Genomic DNA, 20,461 nt, shown 5'->3' with positions numbered 1-20,461 from the left:
TCTCAATGAAGTCACTGTCTGTGTTTGCATGTGCATCAGTATAGAGTGCACTTAAATATTGTGAGAGGTCCTGTAAAGTTCCATACAGATTAGAGTTTTTTTTTTGTTTGTTTGTTTTTTTTAAATTTTCTGGAAACATTTTACCCGTTTACTGGGCATTTTGCTCATTTTCTGACCTTTTTATGTGTATTTTTTAAAATAAAAATTTTCCAAATTTTCTGGCCACTTTTCACTAGTTTCTTAATGATTTTCAGGTTATTTCTCACTAATTTGCACATTGCCTATTCCGAGTGTTTTTGAAAGAAATGAAGTCTTGGATTAAATTTGAATTTATCCTATAACAATGTATGTCAACCTATTCAAGTCTATTCAAATAAATAAAAAAAGTAAATCCTATTAATGCATATTAAAAGATAGTAAAAGTGTGATTTAGGTGGGTTTACCTACTAATTCCTGGTTGTAAATGCCAGTAAATGCCAGCAGCTACTTCAAATGCCAAGTGGCTCATACGTTCCCTTTACAATCACTGTACTAGCTTTAAATCATTTCCAGCAGCATTAGCTGGTGGTGTACCTGTTCGTAGGTGAGGCACTGCTCAGTAAGGATCTCCAGCAGTGGGGCAGCATTGCTGTCTCGTCGCTTGAACATCTCCCTGACAATAGACAGAAGGTTCCAGATGCCCTCTGGTTCCCGGCCCCTCAGCGGTCGCAGGAGACACGCCCACTCAGCGGCAGCCGGGGGCTCCGTGGATGACAGGTACATGGAATTTACATCACTACAGATGACACACACACACACACACACACACACACACACACACACCTTGATGTGAGTTGATATATGTATTGATTGTATAGATCAGTACATATACTTAAAGGCAGAATGAGCTGAATGAGCCCCTAGAAGTGTGTGTTGGTGTGTGTCTGCAGAGACCCTGCCCTCTGCCTGGATTTCCTTGTTTTGCTGTGCCTGGGACTCTTCTGAGCATCAACCCTTGGGCAGTCGGTCACAGCACATATCGCCAGATCGATGGCACCACATCCAATAGGAAGTCACAAAAATCGCAGATGTGGACCATGGAAAACAGAAAATCTAGCGAAGTGAAATTCCAAGCAGACGAAGCTCGTTCCACTTCAAGAGTGAATGTGGGGTTGGCTTTCACCTGCTGGCGAGCACGGAGGGAGAGGACGAGGATGAAGAGTGACACTCAGTTGGCCTGTTTTCTGTTGGACAGGTAAGGATGCCAGCAGGCCAACTTTCCTAGGACAGCATCGTTACATTTTGGGCAGTCAATTCATTTTGTCACCATCCTGGCTGCCGGCACTTAGCTTAACTAGGGAGGAGGGGCCAACTTTGAATGTTGTGTTTAAAGACTGCAACAAACAAATCCTACTCATTCTGCCTTTAAGTGATGTGTCACGGAGATGCACAAGCTGCCAGGTTATTACTGGATAAACTGTGGATCTCTGATCCATACTATAAAATATGTATGTAATATGTGTTTTAAAAATATGTATTTTATTTTTACTTGAAAAAGACCACAGGATTTCTTAAGTTAAACAACAGAAATATTGCAGAAACAGTTTGAGTAATTTTTCATGTTCTACCTTAATGTGGATACAGTTTCAAATGACAACAATACAAACAACAGTAAGATAGGCAACACAAAAAAGAAGAGTAATGGAAACAAAAATTCCAAAACTGTAACACTGACACAGTGATACTTTCATGGTGAGGATTTCTAAACAAAAGAATGGGAACAGCAGAGGAGAGAACAACCTCAAGGAACTGCACAAAAGGACTTAACCATCGTTTTTTATTCTTCTTGACTGTAACCATTTTAACCACTGTTTTTATTCCGCTTTATCTTATTTATTGTTTGACTGAACTGCACTGATCTCCTTGCACTGGTTGACGTGTGAAACACAATTTCGTTTTTATGTGACATAAAAATGACAAATAAAGACATCTGAATCTGAATAGTGAGGATGGAAGTTATACTGATGTAATGCTCCACTGTACTAAATGGTGATTTGAAACAGAAACATTATTAGCGTTCATAAGTGAATCTAGTAATAACCAATTGGTCATAGGTACAGGATAAAGTTGACTTGAAGCACTGTTGACAGATCAGTTTTTTGACACAAAAGCAGCGTTGACTAATCTTTTTTTCAAATTAACTTTTAGTTAGTGTTGGTTAAGGCAATGCTAGTCTTGTTCATGACTAGCACTACACACAGTTGTTGGTTCTTGTCACAAGCTTCTACATTCAGAATTTGCCAAAGTCCTATGCTGTCTGCTCAAATGCAATCAAACTGCTGCAATAGTCCCCAAGAGAAGTTATTACTAAAGAATGTCAACGTACAGGTTTGTAACGTGGAGCACATACTGTGGCTGGTGCTCACAAATGGGCCATGGATAACATCAAGCAAAACTGAACAGCTGTTTGACAGTGATAATGTCTGTCACTTCTATACTGATGTGAGAGGAGCTTTATTCATATATTTATTCATTCAGGGTCACACAATCAATTAAGTAATACTATGCCTGACAAAATGCAAATGATTTGCAAATAATATTTGACTATATTCAAATGTTTTCTAAATTTAGAGTTTAATATTTAATTCCATAAAAGTAACAAATAAATTGAGGCAATACTGGAAAAACAACAGTAATCATTATAGTAATAGCAGGATAGGAAACAAACATACACAGGAAAACAAGCATGCATGCTGTGAACTGAATTTCTCAATTCTACATGGCTTTTCATCTTTTCAACTGCTGAGTGTACAACTCTTTCTGGTTTATTTGTACATTACCTGAAGACAACAGGTGAAGGTCCACAGAACTTGTGCAGGGTCTTTTTTATGTTGTCGCTGAGGGTGGACTCATCTAAGTACCAGGTACTCTGGTCGGAGGCTGAAGGACCTGCTGTGGGGTCTGGACACACAGGACACACACACCAACACAGCGGTGATAGATTAAGACTGTGATACAATGTCACTTTCCTAGTAATGAGGCACTGCATTATTTTCCCTTTTATCTGAAAAGACTGGTAAAAACGACTACGTGTTTGTGACAGAATATAGGGATGGGTGAACAACTGGGAGTTACTGAGACAGCTCCTGTCCTCCTATACAACCAACTGACCCTAGTGAGACAAACAGTGAGAATGTCTCCTCCAAGCCAAAGTCTGCAGTGCACACTTTCAAGTCTCCTCTGGTTTTGGTAGCACTACTGATTTGACCCAACTTCTTGTTGTATGTCCTGAATGCTCTGCATTCAACAGCCTGATTAAGATTATCAGTCTGAAATGCTACTTGAGAAAACAATATATTTTTGTTGTGTACAAAAACACAAATATTCCCTTCTGGCAACAGTTTTAGTTCATGGAGGTCTGTAGATGTGGGCTGTCAGGCTGGCTTTACACGCTGCAACTAAAATGCAACTTTGGTTCCATGTTTGGGTGTTTTTCAGTTCCACAGGAGAACCATGCTATGAAAATCATGAATTGGGTTTTCATCATTTCAAAAATATTACTTCTGGACCACAATGGATATGTCTGCCGCTAACATGGACCTTGAACAACGACATTTATGTTCCTGAATATTTTGAAGGTTAGACAATTCCATGTAATTAGTTTTGGTAAAAGAATATCCCAACTGGGATAACTACTGGACAGCTAACCTAGCTTCATATCAGTAACACTAGGTATAAGGCAAAGGCTAATGTATATAATTTTGAACTGAATTTAAACTCAAATAGATGGGAACGTAAGGTGAAAAAGCTAATAAACAGAAGTTCTATATTATACATATTATTTCATTCTCATTAACCTCACTGGCTGTTGACATTTTCATTTTAAATGTTTAGTGTAGATTGAATTGCATGAACTTAATGCATCTCACAACTCGTTAATGCAACAAAGATAAGTGAAATGTATTTTGTGTAATGAGGGCCTAGCTGTGCTGTCACTACATTGGACTTGACTGTACTATTACATGTTAAGCACAGTTCAAGTACCTGGAGCTCCACACACGGTGTTGATGGCAGTGGACTGAGATGACAGGAGCTCATCCAGCAACCGCTGGGCTGTGGGCAGGATCTGGAAAAATGCAAGATTTAGTGAACCATGATGGCATCAGAAACATTTACTCAAAATCCCACGATTAGAACCAAACGTGGATTCACATACCAAGCAAGTTTAGCAAGTCTGTTTTTATACGGCCAGGTGCAAGTTGACCGATGCAGCACATTTCACAATAACTTCCTCATTGGTCAGTGAGCAAAAATTAGGAGGTTCTGTGCCTTGTAGCACTTGTTGAGGGTGTAGAGAGTTGGGCTCATTCACTTTTCCTCCCCAGGTATCCCTCATTGTCAGGGGATTCAAACCAGTGACCCTCTAACCTAATACTAATAACAATGGGCCTTTTCAGCCACTGGTTCCGTTCAGGTTCACAAACCTAATTTTGAACTGTTGTTCAAAAAATAGGTGGACCTAAAGTGGGAACTGTGACATCATTAAGATTGGCTGTGCATTATTCTACAAAGGAAGATGGAGGTGATGGATTAATTGAGGTGTGTGCACTGAAAGATGCCCAAGAAACAAAAAAAAAAACTGGATATAATAATAATAACAGTAGTAACGCTGCTACTTGTGTCATGTTTCAAAAGACACTGGATCTACAGACCTTTCACCGTGTATGACCTTAAAAGGAAATAAAAGTTTTAAAAAAAAAAAAAAAAAAAAGAGTTTACATCGCATGGTTATGCTTTCATAGCCAATTTTCATAGCCAATCAAAAAGGTCACAAGTCTGAGCTAAATACAGACATGAAAAGGGAAAAAAAAAATCAAGAGAAAAATGACCGGGCAATGCTGTCATAGCTATGTCTGGTTGTATGGTTCAGCGTATTTAAACATATGTCTCAGATTACAGTGTTAACAGCCAAAAGGTAATGCTATACTGGGCTACACACTCCACAATACACTATGTTCTGTCTTTGTCACTGCTACACACACACACAGAGAGAGAGAGAGAGAGAGAGACCAAGAAAGGAGAAGGAGACAGTAGGGAAGGAAGAAAAAAAGAAGCATGAAAAGAGAAAAGAAAAAAACATGTGAGGGAGACGTTACACATTACACTATGACAAATTTATATGTTTTTCATGTTAATGCATACTGTATGAAGCATGCCAAAATGGGCACCAAAATGCTAAGGATACCATTCGAGCTGCTCTTAATGTGGCTGTTATACTAACGCAGCAGTCCTAGCTGTCATGGCAACAGTGACTGGTGGTCCGTCTTTGTCAGCTGACATTACTGATATTCAGAGTGCTCTATCCTATGTTTATGTAGTCTGCCATCATCTGTTCTTAATAGCCTTTCACATATCTCATAGGATTACATCTCTTGCTTGATTTTTAAAGCTGACTTAAGATCTGATGGGACAAGACAGATTTGTGTTGATTCCCCACACACTTGACTCTGGATCACTTTCAAACTGTTGAGAAAATCATGCAGTTTGGAAACTGCATGATTTATTGGGGTATGGCAGGGGCTGCACAAATGTGCATGGCAAATGACATTCCCGATCACGTCGGTCTGCATTTAACAGACAGGTCTAGATGCACAGCAGTCGTTTTGATGTTGCATTCTGTTCTGAATTCTCTGAGGTATAGACGCAATTCATGCACCTAACCCTAACTTACAGTGGATGTAGCCTACATCATCAAATCATGCCCTCCCTAAATTCTGCCAAAACGATAGTGTTTTGTGTAATTGTTATATTTTTCTCTTTTTTAATTGCACGGATGCGCATGGTTGCAGGGATATAGTGTAAATTCAACATCAGTGATTTTAAAACTAAAAGGTCACGACCCACTGGAGGGTCTCAATAATAAATCCATGCTTATTATGGATACACAATGATGTGGATATAAACATTGCACAAAAAGTAAGGAAATTTGTGTTTGGTAGATTATTGCTTTGTTGTAACAATGCTTCTTGGCAATAAATCTTATACCGTTGGAAAGCCTGTTTATTTCCCTTTTAAATGGTGCCACATTTGTAAGGAACATGCATTTGTGGGATGAGCAGCAGAGCTGAGTATGTGGGTTGTGCCCATGAAAAATTTGCCAAATCTTCTCTGACATCGTTCCTGTGTTGAAGGAGAAGATTGCACTTCAACAATATGATTTCTCAGTGGAGTGCTAAACCCAAAATCCAATGGGCATATTAAAAAAATGTGAAAAGGTAGCACACCCCAAAGTTTCAAGTCAAGGAGGATAGCATACTTACATTTCAGCTGTTTGTTTGGCTCAGATCACACTAAATAAATGTATTAAAAAAAAAAAAAGGCACAGAGCCTTCACAGCATTTTCCCATGATGAAATAATGAAGTGTAACAATCCTGAAATGCTGAAATGTGAGTATCTTCTCCTTCTTGACTTGAAAATTCGGGATGTGCTACCTTTTCCCGTTTTTTGACTATGGACATCATTGCCTGTTAACAGCTGATGCTTCATGGGATTCCATGTAAAAATGGTGCTGGCAGTTGTGCACATGTATTTTCACACCCTATATTATATATCTTGCCACTATGTCTGGTGGAATTAAAAAAACAATAACTACTTGATACATTTGGTGAGTGGCAGATTCTAATCTGCTAACCTGAACACAACAAATATAATTAATAAGATCAAGAGTTGAACAAGGTCACATCCTGAGATTTATAAAACATTAACAGAGTTATCAACTATCCCTTAAACTAAGCCTAACTGCCATCTGGTAATCGTTTATGATAGAGTTGTATCAGTTATAGTGTATCACAGGCTGATTATATAGGCTAGTAAGATATAGTAAATATGTAACAGCATATTGTCTGTGAGTGACAGATGTCGGCTGTCATATACCTTAAAAAGCTGTATAGACCTTTTTGCTTTAATGATACGCCAAGTTGAATAATATGGATAAAAACATATATCCAGCCAATATGGTCACACTTCACAAATTGCAAATTCTGATCACTCAGGTTGCATGAAACAGGTCCAACCACGGTCACTTTAGACATGACTGAACCTGAATGACAAACCTGACAGGCTCCACTCACCCTCCCACACGCTCATTTTTACTTTAACACTCATTTGGGTTGAATTAAAAATCACCCTGTAACACTTAGACTAAGCACTGTGGCCCCACTGGCTTGGTGCATGGAGGAATGCAAGTACAGTGGGAGATTGGGCTTTGTACATTTTGGCTGGTGCATGAGACTAGAGGAAAGGTCATGAGGTCACTAAAGTTGATATGGTTCACCCTTTGGGTAGCATAAATGTGCTCATTAAATCCATGGTAATCTGCAAAACAGATTTGAAGATGTGTTGTCACAGAGTGAAGTTGATAGAAAAACAAATAAACAAAAGTAGGACCAACCTACATGGCCATCTTGAGGTTAGGAGTCTGGTGTTGGCCACAACTGCTCTACTCTACCTGCTGAGCTAAAGCAACACACCATGATCCCAAAATGCCACTATGACTTGAAGGAAAAGATGAATCCTCCTGTGTTAGCGACTTACCTGCTGAGGCAGCTCGCTGATAAGGTACTGAGCGAATTTCTGGAGCTGGTCCCTCTGCAGTCTGGACAACGACTCAGAGACTGGAGCCCTGAGACACACAGCTGACGCCTGCACACAGAAACACTGCAATGAGTGCCAAAACATCATACCAACAGCAGGGAGGAATCATAAAAACTCAATATTAAAACATTCATTATATTGTCATTTGGCTATTAACCTTAAATATTGAGGAATATCATTAATGTAATTGTGAATGATGTCGTTTTCTGTAAAGCTTTAAGGGATAGTTAACCCATTTTGAAAAAAACTGATATTAGCTGTTGACAGTAGTGGTGCCCTCCTCTCATCGTTACTGACTGCTGGATACTGACTGGATGCTCTGGGGACTTCCATCAGCTAACATTATAAAAAATAATTACCTTAATCCACTCAAAGAAGGTTTAACATCTGTTTACAAGCATTGCTGACCAAAACTAAAATGTACATATGATTACACTGTGCACAGAGATGATAGTTTTGCTTAAATTACTGTTTAAAACTGTATTTTTCCAGTTACCTACATCCAGAAAGGTAACTTCTGTGCTTCCTGTATCACTCTGCACCAGACCAACAGTCAATGCAAGTAGATTACTTCAGTTTGCTATCATTTGTTTTCTTCATTACAGTATTTCAGTTCAATTCAATTTTATTTGTATAACTATCAAATCATAAGAAAAGTTGTCTCAAGGCGCTAGCTACATTGTGTGTAGCTTCTTGTGGCCCTTTTCCATTAGTATCTACTCGGCTCGACTCTACTCTACTCGCCTCGACACGGTTTAGGTCAGGGCTATTCAATTACAAATTCAGTTGGGCCAGATTTTTAACCGAGACCTTAAGCTGGGCCAGACATTTTCCAGACATTTAAAACGGCGGTTTTCATCGTCAATTTTTCGTTTAAGGGTTGAAAAAGACATACTTTTTAGCCGCTAGCATCAGTAACTTTCAAAACAACGCTTCAGTGTGAGTTGGTTGTGTGCTGCTAGGCAACGTGGAGTGTTGCATTCACTTTCTGAACTACTGCAGGGATTTCGAGTTCATTCTCGCGAATGTTTTTCTCTGCTTTTTTGGTTGAACCACGAGCTGGGCCACTCGGGAATTGCTTCTGGGCCGCATGTGGCCCGCGGGCCGCCAATTGAATAGGCCTGGTTTAGGTGGTTTTCCATTACAGTTGAGTAGCACCTCGCCGTGGGTGGAGTCGTCATAGCAAGGCGGCGCACCGTCCAGCTCCCTCTGGATTCTTTGGGCCGCCACCAAGCTCAGAAAAGTCTCCACGTCTTTATTTGACCACAGTACCGGTTTGCTTGCCATTTTCCGACTTTGACAACTTCACTGACGATCAATGTGCACGGCCGCTGTTGCCGTTTTTTTTTTTTTTTTTTTAAATGTCGGGTTTTGTTTTCGTGCAGGAGTCGCTCTCGTCACTCCCTGTCCAATCAGTTGCCTGCACGGCGTTTACGTCACATTTTCAGCTCGACTCAGCTCGACTCAGCTCGCTTGGAACCCTGGCTGAGTAGGTGCTAAAATGGGACCTGCTAGCAGGTACTACCACCTAATGGAAAAGCTCTTAAACCGAGTAGAGTCGAGCCGAGTCGAGCTGAGTAGGTACTAGTGGAAAAGGGGCATTGGTGATGTTTCAAGTACCATTCTAGTATCTGCCAGCCACCACTGCAGCTAAGGACCAATCGGCTTAAATTTCAGCACACATACAATTTTGAGTGCTGCAAGTAATATCAAAGCAATATCTTTTTTTCCAAATTGAGTGAATTATCACTTTAGAAAAAACTTAGCAACCAGACATTCACATCTTTTACTACAAAAGCAACAGGAATTCAGTGATTTTCAATGACTACGTTTACATGCACACCATATTCCGGTTCGGCTCAATATTCCGGCTAAGGTTACTGCGCCGCGGCAACTGGAATATTCCGTTTACATGTTACTTGGTATGCCCCCGTGTTTCGGCGTATTCCACTCTCTGACGTAATGCGACACTAAGCCGCGGGGGGCAGCAGTACGCGTATAGGCGTCTGGTCTGCCGGAAAAACAGACGAAGAAGTCTTCTTCCTCGTCTTCTTCTTCTTTTTCTTCTTCTTCTGTCGCTAGTTCTATGTTTTCTCCCATCGATATACTCCATGATATTTAAGTCTTTCATTAGCTGAAGGTGGACTGCAGTCTCCTGGCTCTTGCTGCTGTTCGCCCTGCCGTTTTCCCCGTTTGCAGGTAACCATAGCAACAAAGACGTCACAGAATTCCTTGTGAGTCGAGCATGTGCAGTCGTGACTGAATATTCTGGTTCAGGGCATTTTCCGACTAAGGTGTTTACATGCCCCAATATTCCGGTTGGAACAGGAATATTCCAGGGGTCTTATCTGGAATTCTCTCCAACCGGAATATGACCTTAATCGGGTTCGGTGCGTGTTTACATGACACGTGCGCAACCGGAATATTGCGAATATTCCGGTTAATACAGGAATAAGGTGTGCATGTAAACGTGCTCAATGGCAGCTGGCGACATTAGACAACACTAGTGACAGAGACACACAGCAACAAAATGACACAGACCAAGGTAACAAGGGAAAGCTGTAAAATTTATAGAAATGAACTGTGTGTCGTGCATGACATGTAGGTGCAAACTCTCAAACGAAACATTAGAACGCATGAACACCACACACACATATATAAATGTCGGTTACACACAGACATGCCTGCAAGCCACAACCTCCAGGAGATGGCAACAAGAGCGACATTGGTAACTTTTGTAGTTACAGATGTGAACGCCCAGTAATAGTGATGGCTAGACAAGCCATTAGAGGGTTTCTGGAATGTGACTCTTTGGCAGCTCTCTCCTCATCATCCACTAGTTGCTTTCATTTACAGTTCTGTCTTCTGCTTTAATTTATACTTCTGTCTTGGAACACTTTTGGGGGCAATGGAAGACAGAAGAAAATGATAAAGACAAGAGAGCTCATGAGACAAAGACAGAAAGATAGAGAGAGAGATGGAAGTGCATAATGATAACCGAGTTGTTAGGGTGAGCTCATGTCATGGGTCACTAGTGAGGACAGAAGACCTGGAGAGCCTTGCATGCTTATAATCTAATACCCTGTTCAAGAACATCTGATTTTAATAGGATTATATCAGCAGCAGAAAGACAAGGTCCTATTATATCACACAGTCTCCTCTCTCTGCAAGACAGTGAGAAGACAAAATGTGCTAATAGCAGTATATGTTTTATCTAATTATACTTATAGTGCATTCAGAAAGTATTCAGATCCTCTTTACTTTTCTCACTTATGTTATGTTGCAACCTGATGCTACAATGTGATAAGCAGTGCCTGGTTTCCTCCAGACATACCGTTTGGAACTGAGGCCAAAGAGTTAAATCTTGGTTTCATCAGACCAGAGAATCTTGTTTCTCACAGTCTGAGAGTCCCTCAGGTGCTTTTTTGTAAACTCCAAGTGGGCTTTCATGTGTTTTGCACTGAGGAGAGGCTTCCATCTAGCCACTATGCCATAAAGCCCAGATCAGTGGAGGGCTGCAGTGATGGTTGTCCTTCTGAAACTTTGTCCCGTCTCCACACAGGATCTCTGGAGCTCAGTCAGAGTGACCATCGGGTTCTTGGTAACCTTTCTTACTAAGGCACTTCTCCCATGGTTGCTCAGTTTGGCCAGGCGACCAGCTCTTGGAAGAGTCCTGGTTGTGCCAAACTTCTTCCATCTGAGAATGATGGAGGCCGCTGTGCGCTTGGGAACTTTCAGAGCAGATCTGTGCCTTGCAGCAATCCTGTCTCTGAGCTCTGCAGGCAGTTCCTTTGAGCTCATGTCTTGGTTTTTGCTCTGATATGCATTGTCAGCTGTGAGGCCTTCTACAGAGAGGTGTGTGCCTTTCCAAATCATGTCCAATCAATTTAATTTACCACAGGTGGACTCTAATCAAGGTGTAGACACATCTCAGCAACCATCAAGAGAAATGAGAGGCACCTGAGCTAAATTTCAAGTGTTGTTGCAAAGGGCCTGAAAAAAAATTCTGAGAAAAAGTTCTACAATTCTGTTTTCACTTTGTCATTATGGGGTACTGAGTGCAGATTAATGACAGAAAAAATGAATTTAAAAGACTGTAGCATCAGGCTGCAACATAACAAAAGTGAAAAAAAGTGAAGGGGGTCTGAGTACTTTCTCAATGCACTGTAAGTATGATTTACACAAACTATATGTCATATTAAAAACAATTACATTAAAACAGCACATTAACAAGGTTACTTGATAGTCACACATGGTGACAGAGGCAGTGGTAACATCCACAGCCCCAGAGAGCGATGACTAAGGCATATAGCCTGACCTGCAACGTGGAGGCTGACCATCTGTGGATGGGAGGCCAGAGTCTAATCTACCTCATTCACACCAGCAGCACTGATGAGACTACTCTCTCAACAAAATGGTGTGGAACAGAAAATAGTAGGACCTCAAATGGAAACCGAGACAACAACAATAGTGGTGTGTATTATTCTACAGGGAAAGATGGAGACGACAGAGAAACTAAAGAGTGTGCAGTAGTCTACTGAGGAAAAAACTTTTGCTTTCAATTTGGACACCTCTTGAAGTTCAGCAAAAGATGGAAGGGAGTCCTAGGAAAAGCTAATTGTATCTTAAAATTGAGAGAGAGTCGATAAAGGCTGGGCCTGTTGGAACCCAGGAGCAAATTATCAACAAGTTAAAATATTGAAGGCATACAGAGGCTAGCGAAAAATGGTGCTGGACGGGGTAATACAGAGCATTATGAACTCTTATATGGTGTGCTGGGTCAAAGACAAGCAAACCAGGGTTCACTTCAGCCACAGCAATACTGGTCAGTGGCCAGCGACCAGACAACACCTCTAATGCAGTGGTTCCACAACAAATCAATGCAAATGAGGGCCGGTTTGCTAGCTACAATCTTGATTTTGGGATTTGACAGTTCAAAGTTTAGCATGATTTGCAGCACTAATATTCAGATCTCATGACCAACCAATTATTTTTTTAGCTCCACCATTAGTAACATCAGTAACGGTATCAGTGACAATGTTACACTGTAATCAGCTTCAAAATTATGTGAATCACAAAGTGAGAACAGACTTAAACTATGTAGTGAAGCAGAAAGGCCAAATCATGAACTAACTAGCAGCTAGCTAGCTAGCTAGCTAGTGACCTTGACACACCTAAAACACATCTACCAAGACAGGGTAGTGCTGCTACTAGGGCCTCTATGCAGTGATATCAGGAAAGAGCAGACCTTGCACTCCACCTTAAGACATAATCAGGACCACACACACACACACACACACACACACACACACACCAACAAACTAGAGCTGCATGATATTGGAAAAAAATGACATTGTTGAATCTTTTTTTCTGTGACGTATATGCTAAAATAAAATAAATTTAACCAAAAACATTATATGTGTTATGTTATTTATGTACAGATATAGATTTAACAATCACAATTTTCATCACTTGGGTACTTTAAAAGTCTATCAACCTCTACCACTTGGTTCAGCCCTCTGCCACCCCTCCAGAAATCAGCTTGGGCTTCTTGACTTGAGTATCACTTATGCGACTGAATATAAATGTGTCTGTGACAGTAGCCATGTCTGTGCATGTTTACAGCGATGGGCCCATCATTTTATAATTGACTGACGATCCAAGTCTGTCACTAGCCAAAGATTCTCTGACTGAGTGACACTGACCAGACGCAGCTTGTTAGAAAACCAAAGGTAACTTCACCAATTTGGGCTCACTTTGGATTTAGACCAAATGAAAACAGAGAACCAATAAAAAAAAAAAAAAGTGATAAAACAGCAATAAAAAATGTACCAGCAAACAATGTTTGAGTGATGCATTAAATAGTAATGTGAAACTGCAATTAGATTACTTATCCCGGAAACACAGTGATGTTTTAATATTGTTTGATTTTTTTCGGTAATTAGATTACAATTACTTTTCTAATAAACATCCTCTTGTTTCTGTACCTTGAGCACGGGACATCAGTGAGGTTATGGCAAATTTAGCATGTCAAAAATCATATCACAATCAAAATCACTCTTGCCCACACACAGGTAGATGGGAAACAGTGAAAAAGATGTGCTAGAGGTTGAATATTCAGCTGAGATGATAATCTGTTGCTGAAAGTGAAGATTTACCAAGAGTGCTGGTCTAGGATAAGATATAAACTTTGATTTAATATGATGTCATAGACAAAACTGATCAGTAATACCAATTTTTAAGATCCATTGCAGCCCTAAACCTCATTGTAGCAGTGTGGGGTTTCCCCAACCTCTATAATACAACATGATTTATTTGCAGTAAGAAACAAATACAAGTGTGCATGGCAGGAGCTCGGCCAGATGGCTGGGGTTTTTGCTAAGTCAAGCGGTGGCATAAGACATAGTCAAACACTCACATTGTGGATCCTGAAGAGGCAGAGCGCCACCACGTGAGCGCACCATTTGGCCCCAGCACCACAGGTGCAGCTGCAGGACGTGATGCGACAGCGGTCAAACATGACCGCCACATTGTATGCTCCCTTGGACTGACCAGCCTGACTGGACACAACCGTCGCACTGAGATGGAAGCCTGGTGCAAAGAAAGGAAGACAGCAAGGACAGAAAGACCAAAAAGAAAAGAGAAAGAAAATTAAAAATTAGTCGTCGATGCAATTTTGTTTTCCTCCTCATGGTTCCCACTGGTCATTAAATGTCCTCAACATTATGGAATTTCGACAGGCATTTCATAAGTGGTGTACATCACAGCAAAATTGTTGAATGTATTTTGCAACTTGTTTCACACATTTATGTTTACATTTTAAAATCTGGAAGGAAAAAAAGCCAATATAAAAAGGCTCAACACAGTTCCATCACTGTGTGAAACAACAACCTGATACTGAGGACATTTTGTTGTTTCTGTTTTTGCTTCTTTCACTTCTTTCTCCTTGTTTTAAGGCGTATCGCTGCTACGTTTCAACCACAAATCCATTTTCTGGATTTCTGTCTTGGCTTCCTGGTCATACTGAGCAAACGTTATCACTTGATGATCACGGCAGCAGATTTCAACCACAAACATAAACAATTGACACTTAGAAAGCAGGAGGGAAAACATAAAATATAAAATGTGCTTTATCAAACTTACATTAACATTTTTTTAACCCCTGTCTCCTGTGTGTTAAAAACAGTGTTTTCTGGTATTATATGGTCATAAATAGGTGATTTTCAAAACTTTCCACCAATGGGATTCCTTGAGACTTTTTTCCCCTCACTAAGGACAAACTGAGGATACAAAATCAGTTGAGTTTGCTTCTCTTGCAATTTGTCCAAGGTTTTTTCATAAAATGACTGGACTATAGGGGTATACAGTACAGGCCAAAAGTTTGGACACACCTTCTCATTCAATGCGTTTTCTTTATTTTCATGACTATTTACATTGTAGATTCTCACTGAAGGCATCAAAACTATGAATGAACACATGTGGAGTTATGTACTTTAACAAAAAAAGGTGAAATAACTGAAAACATGTTTTATATTCTAGTTTCTTCAAAATAGCCACCCTTTGCTCTGATTACTGCTTTGCACACTCTTGGCATTCTCTCGATGAGCTTCAAGAGGTAGTCACCTGAAATGGTTTTCACTTCACAGGTGTGCCTTATCAGGGATAATTAGTGGAATTTCTTGCTTTATCAATGGGGTTGGGACCATCAGTTGTGTTGTGCAGAAGTCAGGTTACTACACAGCCGACAGCCCTATTGGACAACTGTTAAAATTCATATTATGGCAAGAACCAATCAGCTAACTAAAGAAAAACAAGTGGCCATCATTACTTTAAGAAATGAAGGTCAGTCAGTCCGGAAAATTGCAAAAACTTTAAATGTGTCCCCAAGTGGAGTCGCAAAAACCATCAAGCGCTACAACGAAACTGGCACACATGAGGACCGACCCAGGAAAGGAAGACCAAGAGTCACCTCTGCTTCTGAGGACAAGTTCATCCGAGTCACCAGCCTCAGAAATCGCAAGTTAACAGCAGCTCAGATCAGAGAGCAGATAAATGCCACACAGAGTTCTAGCAGCAGACCCATCTCTAGAACAACTGTTAAGAGGAGACTGCGCCAATCAGGCCTTCATGGTCAAATAGCTGCTAGGAAACCACTGCTAAGGAGAGGCAACAAGCAGAAGAGATTTGTTTGGGCCAAGAAACACAAGGAATGGACATTAGACCAGTGGAAATCTGCCTGCAGCGACATGCCATCCCATCCGGTTTGCGTTTAGTTGGACCATCATTTATTTTTCAACAGGACAGTGACCCCAAACACACCTCCAGGCTGTGTAAGGGCTATTTGACCAAGAAGGAGAGTGATGGAGTGCTGCGGCAGATGACCTGGCCTCCACCGTCACCGGACCTGAACCCAATCCAGATGGTTTGGGGTGAGCTGGACCGCAGAGTGAAGGCAAAGGGGCCAACAAGTGCTAAACACCTCTGGGAACTCCTTCAAGACTGTTGGAAAACCATTTCAGGTGACTACCTCTTGAAGCTCATGGAGAGAATGCCAAGAGTGTGCAAAGCAGTAATCAGAGCAAAGGGTGGCTATTTTGAAGAAACTAGAATATAAAACATGTTTTCAGTTATTTCACCTTTTTTTGTTAAGTACATAACTCCACGTGTTCATTCATAGTTTTGATTCCTTCAGTTAGAATCTACAATGTAAATAGTCATGAAAATAAAGAAAACGCATTGAATGAGAAGGTGTGTCCAAACTTTTGGCCTGTACTGTATGTACCTCCATTTGACAACCACTGCTCTAAACTTTCAAGGAAATTTGAAACAGCAAGTATGAAACACGTTGCAAAGCTCAATACCATGCTGATCCATTACCGCCAGTTTTCTCAAAATCAATTCTGGACCTGAGTGACCTGACCCACTGTTCACCACTTCATCCATGCAGATGATAACCGATGTGTGGTTTTGATCACTTTCAGTCCCTGACAGTCAGGGCAGTTACTTCTCCTCATTTTTTCCAGTCAGCTGGATGCTATTCAAGGAGTCATGGTAGCATATCGCAGTTTTCAAAAAGTCATAGGCCACGGGGGTGCCCCAGTGGCTCACCGGTAAAGCGTGCGCACCATGTACCAGGGCTTAGTCCCGATCGCAGCAACCGGGGTTCGAATCCGACCTCAGGTCCTTTGCTGCACATCATTCCCTCTCTCTCCCCTGCCTTTCCTGTCTATCTCTACTGTGACTATCAAATAAAGCAGAAATGCCAAAAAAAAAAAAAGTCATAGGCAGTCATAGACAGATCTGGTGAAAAAACAAGATTCAGTAAAGCGTCATTATCCAGCAGCAGAGTAGTATTGTAAAATGTCAAGTCAAGCAGCATTAGTGACCTTGGCCTGTAAAGCCGAATAAACACTCAGCCACAGGGCAAGGCACTTAGGTCTCCATCCATATGGAGGAGGGGGATGTCTGCTGAGGGACGAAATGGAGGTATAGAGTACATATCACTGAGTGAGATAATGTGTTAGAGAGGAAAGTGTGTTGGAGAGAGAAGAAGAAGAGGAAGAGAGAGCAGCCAGCCAGCAGCTTTACCTACTGGACAGCAGGCAGGAGGGGAGGCAGAAAGAATGATGGGAGGAAGGACAATATTAAAGGAAAGAGTTTTACTGCTCCACACTGAACCGCACTTGGGAGAACCGTTTTTTGTGCCTGTGCAACACACACACATACCTTTTACCTACTTTGCTCTCCTTACCACGTGCACTGGGAAACTGTGTGTTTCCATTACCTCATACTAAACTCAAACACAGTTGAAACCCTAATATTCCACACTAGGTTTACAGGGAAAACAATGAGGGACTAAGCCTTGGCTAATAGAAATGAGGCATTAGAAAGCACTGATGGACGTGCAGCCCACTGTCTTAAACGTGCTGCAGAAGTTCAGTGCTGAGACACTGTAAGATGAATGTACTGTGAAGCCATTCTGACTTTTAGTTTTCATATCAAGTCTTTGTAGTGGGCAGTGGATTTCACTGGCATCGTGGTTGAGGAGATTTACATCGGTGATCAGGGCATGTGGTGGCTCAACAGTCTGAGATGTATACCCTGACTTTTATATTATTACATTACACTCTTTCAGTCTTGTTTTGAACTTGTTCATATTTTGGTTAAAACCGTACAAAAAATTTCCTTTGAGAGTCACTTTATGAACACAAGAGAAACTGTTCTACATGCAGGAATCTACAGAGCTGCCAGTGAACCTGTGTGGCAGTGTATAGACTTTGATTGAGTTCAAGCACATATACAGGGGAATGTTTTACTACATTTCCATAACTGTTTTAAATTTAGTTTAGGATTCTTTCACAGTCTTGTAACATCTGATAGATATCCTGACCTATCAAATGAATTTTTAAATTCAGACACATCTGAGTGTGTCTGGGTTTATCAGAGTTGTAGAGCTGATGATGTGTCATATTTAAGGGCCATTTAGGTACCCTCATGAGCATCTCTAAAGTTTCCAAAGCAAGAAATTTACATAGCTTCTCTCGGTTCAAGCCATCTCAGGGAGGCACCCAATCAAAAATAAAAAGCTGCATGATGCATCATTGTGCATTGTGTATGATGTACCAAGAGAGTATAAATTAATGTTATGTAAAGCCATGGGAAACTGCTGAATAATTAAACAGCCTTTATTTTCTGCTAGTGTCACAGCTGACCATTTTTTAATAAATTCACCTAGGTTTGAAAGATCAGAGGCCATTTACTGCATCTACACAAGGTGCTCAATTAACCACAGCAGGACAAGCCTGAAAATGTACACTCCAGCAACGTAAACTCCATGCCTCGCACAATATGACAATGACAGGTTGGTAGCTTGGCTATGCCTATCTGTATCATCCAGGTAGCTTACCTATGCCTAAGTCCATTATGATGGGCTCCAATTTTCATCATTATTGTTACTATTAGCTATTTATTTTTCTCTGCTGTTTAAACTGTTCATATTTCTATTTTTTATATAATCCTTGTTTATAGTGTATATATTGCTTGCTGCTATTTATCATCTGTTTATACTGTAAATTTGCACATTGCCCACATCTATGCACATTGTATACATCTATGCACATTGTTTTTTGCACATTGGGTACTTAGATCTTTAGATCTCTAGTGTCATCTTTTATTCTTTATTTTTTATTTATTTAATCTTGTAATCTGTGGATACTGCTGAAAACTGTGAATTTCCTTTGGGATGAATAAAGTATCTATCTATCTATCTATCTATCTATCTATCTTATTTTATGTTACATAGCCATAGTTGCTCATTTGGCTGGGAAAGGTTGGTCATAACCTTAGCTAGTAAACCACTGGCTGAAACTGCAGACTAATAATGCTGCACCTTGGTTTCAGTCATATATTCATACTGGTTAACTGCAGCTAGCACAAACGTCCACAGAAAAGGTAAACAGCAGCTGATGTACAGTGTGTAAAAAACAAAGGGCTGGTTACTGTATTCAGTATGTACTGAAGGGACCGACTTTGATTTGCTCTCCAGGTCTTATTATGTATGCTCTTGCCAGGGTAATCCTGCCTGCTGAAAACCTGAGATGCAGGCTGCAGGGAAAACCATTCAACTACATGACAAGTTTTGTCCACACAAGAATGCTGTTTCTTCTACAAACCTTGGCAGTCGTTATTAAATTCCATAGAGTAACAAAACAACACAACTGAAGAGTTTCCAGTTTTCTGTGGCTTTAGCAACTATTCTAATAAAGCGACAATATGTATGATATGATATGTATGATAAGCCACCAACAGTTGTTTTCACATTTCACAGGCATGATTTCTCTTAATTTCCCATACACCTGTCCCACCGTTCAGAATTGGGCATATATATATATATATATATATATATATATATCCATCCTTACATAATTCAGTTTTTTTCCCTCACCAAACAAATTTAAATGTACTGGTTTTTAACAGGGATTTCTGAAATGCAGAATTTCTTTACCATTTATAGTAAATGTCCACTTGTTACACTAATTATTATATTATAATTAATTTTGGACCCTGTGAGCGGCCAACATTAGAAGATAAGATAAGATAAGATAAGATAAGATAAGATAAGATATTCCTTTATTATCTTATCTTTATTAAGATGTGGTTGTGTTGGGCAGCTCCCACCATTACCGTGTGTGTAGCTTTGTGCCTGTGGTGCACGTTGTTGCTGGGTGAGTGTATGTCTATGCCATGTGATAATGTGAACTCACCAATCTGCAGGGGGTCTTTGACAGCTCTGATTCTGTAAAGCTGCTCTCCACGCTGGAATTCATCTGGACTGCCGTTAGCGAGGCAGGAATACAACCTGCAGGAGAAGAGGAAAGTAAGGAGGAGTGGGAAGAAGGGAGACAAACACAGAGAACAGCAGGGGAAAAACAAAGTGTGAAAGACATGTGTAAGACATTTGTCTGTAGGGAGCAGGGTGTGTGTTTTAGTTTCTAGGTTTTAATGCAACTTTGGCCACACAAATTTCTGTCTGTGTTTGTGATTTTGAGTCCATATGTACAGAGTGATCTATATGCATATGTGATTGATTTGGAGAGAAAGATAAAACTCAACAGGTACAAACAATTAACACAAAAATCAACAGAAATTGTTTTTAAAGCTTGCATTTTGTAAACCGCTTTGGAAATTTTGTTTCTTTAACAGCAATGCTGATACAAAAATTCAAACTGTACCAAAACTGATCGGAGGAAAAAAGAACAGACAGGGGACACATAAGTCATTACAATTACTTGATGTCTACTGGAAGTTGTGCTAAAAAAAAAAGATCAA

The 20,461-nt window shown here is 40.4% G+C and overlaps 1 protein-coding gene across 6 annotated transcripts in view; it reads right to left on the bottom strand.

Annotated features, from left to right (window-relative positions):
• Positions 1–20,461, bottom strand: part of zswim8 (zinc finger, SWIM-type containing 8) — a 63,475-nt gene that overhangs the window by 28,063 nt on the left and 14,951 nt on the right. For all 6 annotated transcript variants that reach the window (XM_030070351.1, XM_030070353.1, XM_030070348.1 and 3 more), the window contains 6 exons: positions 19,897–19,991; positions 14,052–14,224; positions 7,574–7,681; positions 4,024–4,105; positions 2,820–2,940; positions 574–775 (listed from right to left, as the gene is read on the bottom strand). In XM_030070351.1, coding sequence (XP_029926211.1) covers positions 574–775; positions 2,820–2,940; positions 4,024–4,105; positions 7,574–7,681; positions 14,052–14,224; positions 19,897–19,991 — 781 coding nt within the window. The remainder of the gene's footprint in view (positions 1–573; positions 776–2,819; positions 2,941–4,023; positions 4,106–7,573; positions 7,682–14,051; positions 14,225–19,896; positions 19,992–20,461) is intronic.

Source organism: Myripristis murdjan, chromosome 15 (assembly GCF_902150065.1).
Source record: "Myripristis murdjan chromosome 15, fMyrMur1.1, whole genome shotgun sequence".
Taxonomy (NCBI): Eukaryota; Metazoa; Chordata; class Actinopteri; order Holocentriformes; family Holocentridae; genus Myripristis; species Myripristis murdjan.
The sequence above is the reverse complement of the archived record's forward strand: the minus strand, read 5'-3'. Positions and strand labels throughout refer to the sequence as shown.